Source organism: Myxocyprinus asiaticus, chromosome 16, assembly GCF_019703515.2.
Source record: "Myxocyprinus asiaticus isolate MX2 ecotype Aquarium Trade chromosome 16, UBuf_Myxa_2, whole genome shotgun sequence".
In the NCBI taxonomy this organism is placed as follows: Eukaryota; Metazoa; Chordata; class Actinopteri; order Cypriniformes; family Catostomidae; genus Myxocyprinus; species Myxocyprinus asiaticus.
In genome coordinates this window covers 14,289,873-14,302,420 of record NC_059359.1, presented here as the reverse complement: position 1 = coordinate 14,302,420, position 12,548 = coordinate 14,289,873, and the positions used below count along the sequence as shown (strand labels likewise).

General features: G+C 36.5%; 1 protein-coding gene across 3 annotated transcripts; it reads right to left on the bottom strand.

Annotated features, from left to right (window-relative positions):
- Nucleotides 1–9: 9 nt before the first annotated feature.
- LOC127453998 (GA-binding protein subunit beta-2-like) lies at nucleotides 10–11,873 on the bottom strand. Of its 3 annotated transcripts, XM_051720887.1 has the most exons (9): nucleotides 11,545–11,870; nucleotides 10,607–10,839; nucleotides 10,313–10,420; nucleotides 10,043–10,210; nucleotides 9,693–9,887; nucleotides 5,920–6,070; nucleotides 5,236–5,391; nucleotides 5,037–5,155; nucleotides 10–1,279 (listed from the first exon to the last, which is right to left on the bottom strand). In XM_051720887.1, exons 3-9 carry the CDS (start codon nucleotides 10,418–10,420, stop codon nucleotides 923–925), a joined length of 1,254 nt encoding a protein of 417 aa, XP_051576847.1. In that variant the 5' UTR covers nucleotides 10,607–10,839; nucleotides 11,545–11,870; the 3' UTR covers nucleotides 10–922. The 3 variants fall into 3 exon arrangements, with proteins under 3 accessions (XP_051576847.1, XP_051576848.1, XP_051576846.1); XM_051720888.1 differs by lacking the exon at nucleotides 10,607–10,839 and having other exon boundaries at nucleotides 5,037–5,152; nucleotides 11,545–11,873; XM_051720886.1 differs by lacking the exon at nucleotides 10,607–10,839 and having other exon boundaries at nucleotides 11,545–11,869.
- Between the last annotated feature and the right edge of the window lie 675 nt (nucleotides 11,874–12,548).

Sequence of the window (12,548 nt, the reverse complement as noted above, 5' to 3'; positions counted from 1 at the left end):
ACAAAACAATTCAATGAAAATCTTGATTTAGTGTATTCAAAAGAACAAAGTAAAATAAAATACAGATGAAACAGCCAATGCTCATTTTATACTCTGAAAGGAGTAACAGTTATGATTAGCAACAATTAAAAGTATTATAAAAGTTTTTTTTTTTTTTTTACTAAGTAAATGCATAGCTACTTAGAACCAATTCCACCACCCAATGCCAACTAACAAACTACTGTTCAACGTTAACAGTTGACTTATCTTTGAAGAATGCTCAGTGTTCCTCCATTTAGTTAACTTGACTGTCTCTTTAAGGGCATCTTAACAGTCTGTTAACCCTCTGGAACACTCCATCAAAGTGTCATATTCCACTTATGTACAATATGATGTAGTCAGTACCCATTTTGTACTGAACTGAAGTATTAAAGGTTCATAATGTGTCTTCATTAAAAAGCACTACAGGGATAGTTCACTCCAAAATGAAAATTCTGTCATTATTAACTCACTCTTATGTTGTTCCATATGACTCTATGAAACAAAAAATATTATGTTTGGTAGAATGTTAGGGACTGACATCCTCAGTCACTATTCAGTTTCATTGTATGGGAAAAACAGTGCAGCATCAACATTCTTCAATAAAATCTCTTCAAGTTATCCACTGAGGAAAGTCATACAGGTTTGCAACGACATGAGGGTGAGTAAATGAGGACAGAATTTTCCTTTTTGGGTGAACAAACCCTTTTTAAAATGACTCATCACTTCTGCTCTCCCTATTCTATCAATCTAAACAGTTCAGCATTGTTGTGGCCACCTAAATGTCTGTAAGTATGTCTAGGAGTAAAAAAGGTTATTTAAAATAAATAAAACATGACACTCCAGGTAAACAGACTAGAAGAGTGTATCTAATTCCTGAGTGTTTGAGTCTTTGAGTTCACTGCTACGGTGTGGCCTCAGAGATGCCTGTTGTATCTTCTGCATCTACTAATGCCACAGTTTCTCCTGACAAACCGGAGTCAATGGCCTCCTCCTTAATGATGATCGCTCCCTCTGGCAACACGACAACTTCCTCTCCACCAACCACCTCCTCCTCCTCCTCTTCCTGAAACACCACTTCCTCTTGGGGCTCTTCGCTGGTGCCATTTGTCTGCCCGTTGGCAATGGCCTCCAGTTTAAGCCTGTACTGCTCAGCTTCCTGCTCCTTCCGGAGTAACTGCTGCCAGTACTCCTGGGCTTTTCTGTTTGCCTCCTTCAGCTGCTGCTCCAATTGTTCCCGACTGTCCTTCTCAGTCAGCTCCTATAGAAAGCACCACAGAGTAAGTCTTGATTTGGGATGTGCAAAACTACATTGATGGTTGCTTGAACTTAAGACGACTAAACGATCTTAAGAAAGCCCTGTGTAATTAGGCAGATTTCAAGTTCACTTTTTCCCCCGACTGGACATGTTTCTTAGGGGGTGTTTACACAAGACACCTCAACAGCTTAAAGGGATAGTTCACCCAAAAATGAAAATTCTCTCATCATTTACTCACCCTCATGACTTTCTAGATGTGTATGACTTTCTTTCTTCTGCTGAACACAAATGAAGATTTTTTGTATATCTCATCTCTGTAGGTCCATACAATGCAAGTGAATGGTGAACAGGACACCAAAAGCTCCAAAAGTGAGATAAAGTCAGCATAAAGGTGATCCATAAGATCAGTGGTGTAGTAGTGTCTGAAGAGGTGGGCATACTGTGAATTTATGAAAGACCCCCCCCATATAAAAAAATATTTAAAAAAAAACATGCACTCGATCTCTAAAATTCATTTACATTCATATACAATACTTGTGTAAAATGTGTAAGAATTTTTTTTCCATATAAAAAAAAAAAAAAAAAAAAAAAAAGACTTGTAATTATAGTCCCACATAAACTTAAAAAATGTAGATCAGGGTAAGTTTCTTGCTGGCATGGTGTAGAGTACACTGCTAAGAACTTGATGATAACTTGATGTTAAATATGTATTTAAATTAATAGGTGTCATTAATGTTCCTTTTATTAGGCTACTATGAATATTGTTAATACTTTATTATTACTCTAACTAATAAACTAATTCATAATATGCAATAAACTGTTAAGCATTGAAGCTAATATAAGGGTAGTAATGTTCACGTTAACACATTATCTTGTATTACCATATATAGCCAACATAAATGAATGGTTATTTGTTTTATATGTGTACTATAATGTGCTTTTCTGTGTATAGTGAAATTGTTTTCCTACTTAGAAATATAAATGGAAATTATTTGATATCACGAGAAAAAGGCACCACTGACAGCAGTAAAAGGCATAAAACAAAAAGAGCATCAAAAACTAGCAGGGGTGCAATAACATGTAGTATTTTCACAAAGTTTTATTGCATAAGTTAAATTTAAATGTGTGTATATACACTACTGGTCAAAAGTTTTGAAACACCTGACTGAAATGTTTCTCATGATCTTAAAAATCTTTTGATCTGAAGGCGTATGCTTAAATGTTTGAAATTAGTTCTGTAGACAAAAATATAATTGTGCCACCATATTAATTTATTTCATTATAAAACTAAAATTTTATAAAAAAATAAAAAAACATTATAATTATAAAAAAAATAAAATTAAAAAAAAATTTAAAAAAACGTTTTTGAAGTTGATGACTTGGACCAAATAATAAAGAAAAGCAAGTGCCCAACATAGATGGGAACTCCTTCAACACTGTTTAAAAAGCATCCCAGGGTGATACCTCAAGAAGTTGGTTGAGAAAATGTCAAGAGTAAATGTCTGCAAATTCTAGGCAAAGGGTGAGAGTACTTTGAAGATGCTAAAATATAACACAGTTTTGATTTATTTTGGATTTTGTTTAGTCACAACATAATTCCCATAGTTCCACTTATGTTATTCCATAGTTTTGATGACTTTACTATTATTCTAAAATATGAAAAAAAAATAATAATAATAAAGAATGAGTAAGTGTTTCAAAACTTTTGACCGGTAGTGTATATATATATTTACGTTTAGCAGGGAAATAAATTTACAGTGCAAATTATGGTTACTCCACGGAAGCTTGTGCATCAGACGCTGGAAATGTCCCGCCCCCTTACTGAAACGGAAAATATGATTGATTAGCAAATATCCATTCTAATTGGTGGATCAGCTTAGTCCGTCTTGCCAGTGCCATCAGTTGCGCTCCCGCAGCTCTGTGTGCGTTTAGAGAGAATCTCTGTACACTTAAAAAAAAATACATACACACATACATACACATACATACACACACACAGGACAGGAGATATATACACACACAATTCACTCAATGGTGCTGCGGCATCGAATTAGTAGATTGAAAGTTCCGGGTCAAAAGCCTACTCATTGTTCTGGCGGCCATATGTATCATCAATTATTTCAGGTGGGCATACGCGAAATCCTAAGAAAGATAGGTGGGCATACGGAGAAAGACTCCAGTGGTTTAATCAATGTCTTCTGAAGCGATCCTGTTGCTTTTGGATGAGAAAATATAACTCATTTTTCTTTTTACATCTTGTCATTGCGGTCTCTAGGCACGATCATGATTTCAAGCTCGATTACACTTCCTAGTGCTTGACGCATGCGCAGAGCTCTAGATGGAGCTGTAGGAAGTGTAATCAAGCTTGAAATCATGATCACCAAGGAGACTGCTGTCAACATGTATAGTAAAAAAGGAGTTATATTTTAGTCTTTTCTACAGAGCTGAGATATTCTTTTCAAAACCTTTGTTTGTGTTCAGAAGAAGAAAGTCATACACATCTGGGATGGCATGAAGGTGAGTAAATGATGAGAGAATTTTCATTTTTGGGTCATCTATACCTTTAACAGAGTGCAATTACAGAGTGGTAGAGAATGCAATAGTCTCAAGAAACATTAAAGAAGTTGGACTATTTTTAATTTGACCCGCCATATTAATGACGCAACGCTTGTTGCGTGATGCTCAAAAAACAGCAAGAGATGCAATGCAACAGCCAAACATGTCTACTTATTAGTCTTAAGGAAGCCCTGTATAATTAGACAGGATTCAAAAACAGCTCAAGAGAGCATAATGGAAAAGCACAGAATGCAGGAGTCTCAAGATGCATTTTTAAAAGTTGGACTATTTTTAGTCTCACGTAGCCAGACCTTTGACTAAAACAGCAAAGGTCTGAACCATATAGCACCTTAGATTGGCCAAGAACCACCCACATCTAACTGACATGTAAAGCCATCACAGTCGGTTTTGCCATTACGCACAGTTTAGGGGCAGGGTTATTGGAGATATATCATACCATAATAAAAGACCGGCATGGGGAAATAAATCATTATATAATGGCACGACAATAACTGTGAGTGACTGCACTGAAAACACACAGGAAAATAGCAGAAAATGTGTAGAAAATCTAAGTACAGCACAAAAAACCTCATCACAGAGAATTTCACATACATAACTAAGTAAACAAAGCAGAATATGCAGCTCTGCTTGTGGATTTCAACTTTACTTTCTGCAATGTGCCTAAAACGAAACTCTGAATATTTTTAAAGATTTGATGTCACTAACATGCCAAACTTCTGCAAACCTGGGGATTATTTTTTCCTCGAAAGTGCTTACTGTAACAACGCATAACTTTGTGAACACAACTTTGTTTCCTGGCGGACTGATAAAAAGTCCTGTGTGCTTCCACATTTGCGGACATTCCATCAACCAGCCAATTAGATTAGGACTGATTAACTTCAGAAAGAATTTTCCAGTTTTGTGTGCTTTCTGCACCAGACGTTAGAGCATGGACTGTGGGTGGTCCGTGGGCATGCTGTCTGAAGCTAAGACTAGAATATTTTTAACTTGACACAACATCTTAATGCATTTTAAATATATATATATTTTTTAAATGTAGATAAACTTGCAGACCTTGCTAATCGACAAGCCAGTTGTTAGACAACTAGTCGATTATTTTGATCTACTCCTAGTCCTGATACTGATTGTGCATTCAATAAATCATCATTTGAATGAAAATTGTGAAATTTCCTGCTGCTCAGACCTTAGGTTTGGTATCAGTGTGGTTGATAGTTGATTCAAATTTCCTCTTCCGTGATGTAACTGGTTTGGTTTCCTCTGTGACGATTTCCTCAGAAATCTGACCAGCCGGCACAGCAACTACTAAATATGCAGGCATGTGTGAAAAATACTGCATCAAAGCTTTTAAGAGTTATAAATGAGTGGCACAGGAATCTACTCACTTTGCTGCCCTTGCATTGTGACGAAGAATTTTTGTCCAAGGTTGCCAGGCTGCAGGTTGCCCTGTTGGTCCGTTACTATGGTGATGACTCTCTGGCCATCTTCCCCTACAAGATGCTGAATAGCCGAATCCACCGAGTCAGCAGAAATCACATTCTCTGAAGCAAATAAAGAAATGTAGCATCAGTTTTTTTATACAAATATCTAACCCTGCTCTGTAACTTCTATTTGCATTCAATTCAAATACAGGTTCAGATGCCGATTCCACTTAATGTTTCTGGTTGCTTAACGATTCTTGTAATACTTTAAAATTAGGAAAAATTTGTCATAACTAGTATATCCTTAACAAATACATGAAACAAACCCTATAGCCTAAGTACCATTTATTTAACAGAACTTGTTCTGAATGTGTAACTTCATTTTATTATAAGGACAACCAGTCATTAATTATACTAACACTACTTTAGGTCTAGCAAGCCTCGAGAGGCTTACTCGTAACAAATTAACAGGTCTCGGTTAATTTCGAGTTCGACCCTTGTGGTTAACTGAATAGGTCAAGAACTGCTCCGACTGTTGTAAACGAGTCATTTGACTGATTCAAACCGATTACTCATGAGGTTCCCTACCCTAAAAACAACAGTACTAAAAACTGTATGTTGCCAAGTGTCTATAATGCCTGTTCATACCTGTGTTGGTTTTAGCATTGCTGAGAACAAGATCAGAGAGATTAACCACTCCTGATGACGAGATGATGAACTGAGGGCTGGCAGTGGCAGGAGATGGGCTGCTTAGGATAGTCCTCTCTGGATTCATGTTTACTTGATTCTGCATTCCATCCTAGAACATCACATTGAAAAAGATGAGGTGTTTAACCTCTTCATCTCTGGTGTATTTTTGGGCTGCCACCTGCAATTTTTCACATTCAAATTTAAAAGCTCATACTGTGGACTAATTGCCAAAAATTCATTACATTTTTTCAGAAACCCTCCCAAATAATAATTAAAAAATTAAAACAAAGACTCCAATAAATAAATAATAATATTCATAGATAGTATGGTACTTGTTTACTATCTTACGATGAATTGAATAATATAAAAAAAAATATATATATTTTTTTAATTCGTCCTAACTTTGTAAGCATGTAACTCTGGTTCTGTTCATCTCCTCTCCCTCTAAAAAGTCTTACTTTATTCCACTAGATAGCAGCAAGTACTGGAGATGTTTTTTCCCTCTATCACCTTCCGTCACAAAATGTCGATCTGAAATGAGATGGCGCTCTAACGCATTTTAGCCCTCACAGACGTGCTCGTCCATAGACATTCAGTCTAATTTTCAGTTCATGCACCACCCCCACTATTTAATTGAATATCTAGGCCTAGAAGTAGACTAGAAGCTCAATCTAGGTGTCATTAGAAAGCGGAGATCCTCCTCTTTGCGATAATGTATGACATTTTATTATGAATAGTCGATAACATATATTTTCGATTATTTGTTTAGCATGCTTTTCCTGCTGGACAGCATATTTGGTTCTAGACATCTAAGATATAACATTGGATTATTCACACAAGCAAACTCAGACAAGTATGGCTAATTCTTTTTTTAAACGGTCTAAGGTTAATGCAGATACAAAAATGTTTGCTATTTGGTGCTTACAGCAGCAGTGATCGGCACATAAAAGGCCCCATTTCCACCTGTTATTACGATTCATCTCGGGTAATCCGATCACATGTGGTCAGGTGAGAAACATCGCTGTTTACACCTGGTCATTTAAATGCGTCTCCTGTGATTACTTGTGTTTGGATTTGGAGGGGAGGGTCTCTGTTTCATGACAACTAGGGATGCTCCGATCAGAATTTTTACAGCCGATACCGATCTTCTTGTCACCTGATCGGCCGATACCAATACCGATCCCAATCCCGATCATTTCACCTTTTATCAGGATCTCTGTCATAGCTGGCTATATGTAAGCTTTCTACACACTGTCACTCTTAATTGAATTTTCTTCTTCCCTTTAATATCTCTTTGCCTATATTTTGCTGAAAAAAAAAAGTTTAAAAGGCTTATTAAAAAAGCTTTTTTAATAAGACTTTAAAATAAGTGTACGCTAACAAAATATTCTCTATATTAAAATAGATAGCCCTGTAAAAAATGAAGCTTAGTGTCAAACTGAAGACAAACTGATAACTCAGAAGTGCAATTAAACTTAATGTGACATTTTTGATTACTGATTTATTTTCATTGTTTCATATAATTATTATAATTCCTTATTTTATTTCTATTTTATTTTTGCAATTTAATACATTATAAAAGGGTAACTTAATATTGTATAAAGAATTATTATATTTATAAATTCCTTACCTGCCTTTTCATTTAGTTGAATGATAATTTTTCACTTGTTGCTGCTTGAAATTTAATGAGGGGAACATGCACTCTCTCATAAGAGCAAGAGATGAAAGGAAAACGCAGAAAGAGCGCATGTTTCTGGACTCAACGTGTGCTACTATTGTTAATGCCGTTTAATCGGGAGATATTTAATAAAGATGTTTGAATTACACCACATCTTGCAACTCGCGTTATTATTGAGATGCCTATGCCCGGCGGAGACTGAGAAGCTGCCGCCATGTACGATAATAAGGACCGGTTCACAGCTCGCGTTTTCCCTTTGCCTTGTCACGTGTGAAACAGCACATTAACAGTACAGTACACAAAAGTTTCATATTCGCCATACCTCTCCCACTGCATCGTTCTTAACTGCTGAATCAAGTTTGTTGTCTTACAACACTATGCAAGTATTACCCACACTCCATGATGCCATAATAGTGCTGCTGAAGTACTAAAGGATCCGCGTGTCTTTTGCAACATGAGCAATCGGTTTCTGCAAACGGCCAAATTACTGATCACCGATCGAGTCATAGAATGTGAATATCGGCCGATACCGATTGGTGGCCGATCGATCGGAGTATCCCAAAAGACAACATACATCAATTACTATGTCAGTGCGCTACTGCATGATGATAAAGCGCAATAAAGTCAGAAAAGGCAAAGAGTACGAAAAAAACGGCACGATGTTTCTCCCAAATTGAAATTTAATGTAAGCACAAATGCAACATGTCAACATATATTAAAGGAGCTTCAGGTGTTCGTGCTTGTTATCTGTGTTGATATCAGACACACTAAAGAAGATTCATGAAGCACTCGTGATTGTGTATGTATCCGCTTTTTTACAATTTTCCGATCGGACAGTTATTTCCTTTTAAAGCCTTTCGTAACCGGCAAACTTTAAACTCTTGTTTAAGTGCAGCGGTTGATTGACAGGTGAGGAATGGAGCTTCACTACTACCGGGACACATACAGGATGGATTAGCGTTTACACCTCAAATGTGATCTGGTCAAATACGTTTGGATCACCCGAAACGTATCTTAATACCAAGTGGAAACTTGAGACATTTTTATTTGATGTCTTATAGAAATCATATTTCACTTTGTGATTCTTTTGAAAATCCTTTAAACTGGTATTAGGGCAACAAAATTAACTGTAAAGTCACATTCCTGAGAATGAAAGCTATCATTTGATATATGATTTGTCTATTTAAGTGCTATCTGAAAGACTTTATATTCATATTAATATATACAGTACTGTGCAAAAGTTTTAGGCACATAAAATGTTTTACAAAAACATTTGTCTTAAGATTTGTATATCTTCAGCTTTAGTGTGTCAATAGGAAATATAAACTGCAGACTTCCAAACATTTCTTTGGCAAAAAAAATAGAATAGAAGAACAGGGATCCCTGCAACATATTGCATGGCTCCCACAGAGCCCCCCACTGAACATTGAGTTAGTCTGAGATTACATGAAGAGACAAAAGCAATTGAGACAGCATAGATAGACAGCAAATTCTCCAAGAAGCTTGGAATATCCTTTCTGCCAACAACCAAGAAACACTGTGTCCAGGTGTACCTAAGAGAATCTGTGCTGTTTTAAAGGCAAATGTGGTCACACCAAATATTGATTTAGCATTTTTATGTTTACTGGACTTTGTATGACGTTCATTGATAAACGAAAACTACTTATGGCATTATTTTTGATGAAATCCTCACTATGCAACATTTTTCACAAGTGCCTAAAACTTTTGCACAGTACTGTATATCATATGACCTCTAGGTCGCTGATTTGCGACGCAAATGTTTTCAGGCCTTATTTTTTTGGAGTAACATAAATGCAGAAGTGATTTATCTCTGTTGAGATTCTAAGCTTTCAAACAATACCACATACGGCAGACTTATGTATTCGAAGACTTGAACATTTTAAGAGTAAACTTTTTTCGTGATAGAGCACCCCCTTTTGGACCCGCCAGAGGGTCCGCAGAGTTGAACATGTTAAATGCACAACAGCTGGGATGTAAAGGTCATGTCTTAATATCTCATCGACAATCAAAAATGGTTGCAATTTAATTTTACCTGCAACAAGAGCATCAACTCAGTGTTTCCTCTGTCCACGGCGATGTTGAAAGGCGTCTTGTCAAACTTGCTCAGGGCGTGAGTATCAGCACCGTATTTGATCAACAGCTCTACGACCGCTCTGTGCCCATGTTCTGTAGCCCAGTGTAGGGCAGTCATTTTCAACATGTCTTTGGCACTGATGTCTGCTCCACTCTATACCCAGTGATATCCAAAATGAGGTATAACAATATAACAAAACATGTCAGAATATAACAAAGATCAAAAGATGAGTGACACAATAGTATGTAACTATTCTCTTTCTCTGCCAAAACAATCCAATACTATGCTGAGAGATCATGTGTTCTTACCTTGACCAGTAATTCAACGATGCTTGAGTGGCCCTCTGCAGCAGCCATGTGGAGAGGGGTCCGATCGACTTTAGTGCGAGCATCTCTACTCACCCCAGCACGGAGAAGAACCTCAGCAGTGGAGTAATGCCCATATTGTGCTGCTAAATGCAGTGGTGAGGTCCCCAGCTACAACATAAGAACATGAAACCACTGTCAGTACATGGCAGATTTCAAATGATAAATGACCTGAATTAGTAGTGTGCTTAAGCAGAATTAAATTGGACTCACCCAGTCTGTTGTAAAAGGAGCTCCATTGGCCATTAGCGACCTCACTTCATCATCCTGTCCTTTACGAGCTGCCTCCAACAACCGCTTTCCCAAATCTACAAGCGACATCTAATGATGGGTAGAAAAAGGATACAGAATATACAGTACTGTGCAAAAGTTTTAGGCACTTGTGAAAAATGTTACATAGTGAGGATGTCTTCAAAAATAATGACATAAATAGTTTTCATTTATCAATTAATGCCATACAAAGTCCAGTAAACATTAAAAAGCTAAATCAATGTTTGTTGTGACAACCTTTGCCTTTAAAACAGCACCAATTCTCCTAGGTACACCTGGACACAGTTTTTCTTGGTTGTTGGCAGACAGGATGTTCCAAGCTTCTTGGAGAACTTTCCACAGTTCTTCTATCTATTTCTGCTGTCTCAATTGTTTCCATCTCTTCATGTAATCCCAGACTGACTCAATGATGTTGAGATCCGGGCTCTGTGGGGCCCATATCATCTGTTGTAGGGCTCTTATATTCTATTCTATTTGCAAAAGGAATGTTTGGCAGTCTAAAATTGATATTTCCTATTGACACATTAAAGCTGAAGATATACATAATCTTAAAACAAATGTTTTTTGTGACTTTTGCACAGTACTGTAAATTCTATAAGCTGTTAGCACATGAACTCAAGAGTCCGACCAAATAATTACTCTTTACAATCCACACATCTCAGTTCGAATAATATCAAAGTTACACATAACACTGACTGTGGTTAAAATAATAACCATACATCTTCAGGGATTAAGTGATTTTAAATACCAGGAACCAGATGTGCACATTACTGTATGTACATAATTCATCATCAATGACAGGACGGGAGATAGTCATCATTTAATAATACAGTCAAGTTCCGGGAGAAGTTGATATCATACTAGCCACTAAAATTTAAACAAATGCATTTTCTCAAATTCAAACTACAAAACCTTTTTGTGCGCATAATAAATAATCCATTAAGTGAGGAACAATGACTTAAGTGTAAACTAACTCTTCTACAAGTTTTAAGTTATGCTTAAGTTGTTGTTAAGTTACAAAATTACTCAACTTGTCATGTTATCGTTTCTAGTTATAAAATCACCAAAACGGTGTAAATTAAACGGTGTAATTAAAATCTATTTTAATGACAGCTGATCAAACTCCTGCAGTAAGCTGCTAATAAACAGAATAAACCAAAAGTTCTGCTGCTCACCTCGCCAAAAATGTTCTCCAGACGACTTGTACGGTATTATACCAAGTAAAATAAGGCAAATACCAAATGAATGCTTCGGTTATTTTAGGAGATCCAGTCTTCTATCATACTTTTCGATACTTTCTGAAAACAAAAATAACATAGACGGGCTATTTGTCGTCAAAGATGGCGCACGAATGGTACCGGAAACAGAAATATTTGATCAGTTCTTCTTTGGCGGTGTTGAAAGTTGTAATGTATGTAGCGCCCCTATTTCACAACGACTCCTTTAGTAACTACATTCTCAATTTCCGTTCTCTGTCTTTGTCCAGGTCCCCCTAAATTTTCAATAGAAACAAACTAGTGTATGCTACTTTTTTCCATGAAAAATATTGATACTGATTGGCTCAAAGAGTCCTTTTTCACAGATTGTGATGACGCGTTTCCGCCTTATTTGGCAGCGTAAATCTCGCAATTTTTTTTATATTATACATTTTTTAAATATTGAGTGTACATTTATAACATTATGCTTATTGTTATATTACCCTGGAATTAGTTTTTAAAAACGAATTATCTCAGGTGCGATATGTTTTCGATTACAGCTGCTGACAGAGTGACAATAAATTTGGCATCTTTTCCCATCTGACTGGCTTAATCCACCGCTCTCTATTTTTTTTACTCTTCTGGAAAGTTATTCAAACGTAATAGTGGATTTTTTCTTTTGGTCTTGGAGTAAATGGTTGTGAAAATAATATTTGCTGTGATCTCCCATTCACTACTGTCGAAGTTTACCCTGTAAACTTTTCAAAACCCGGAGTGGGAAAAAGGTGGGTCTATGCATATTTTGTACTATAGTAGAAACATGTACAGAACCTTAAAGGGATAGTTCACCCCAAAATGAAGATTCTCTCATCATTTACTCACCCTTATGCCATCCCAGATGTTAATGACTTTCTTCTACTGAACACACAAGAAGATTTTTAGAGGAAATACCTCAGCTCTTTACGTCCATACAATGCAAGTGA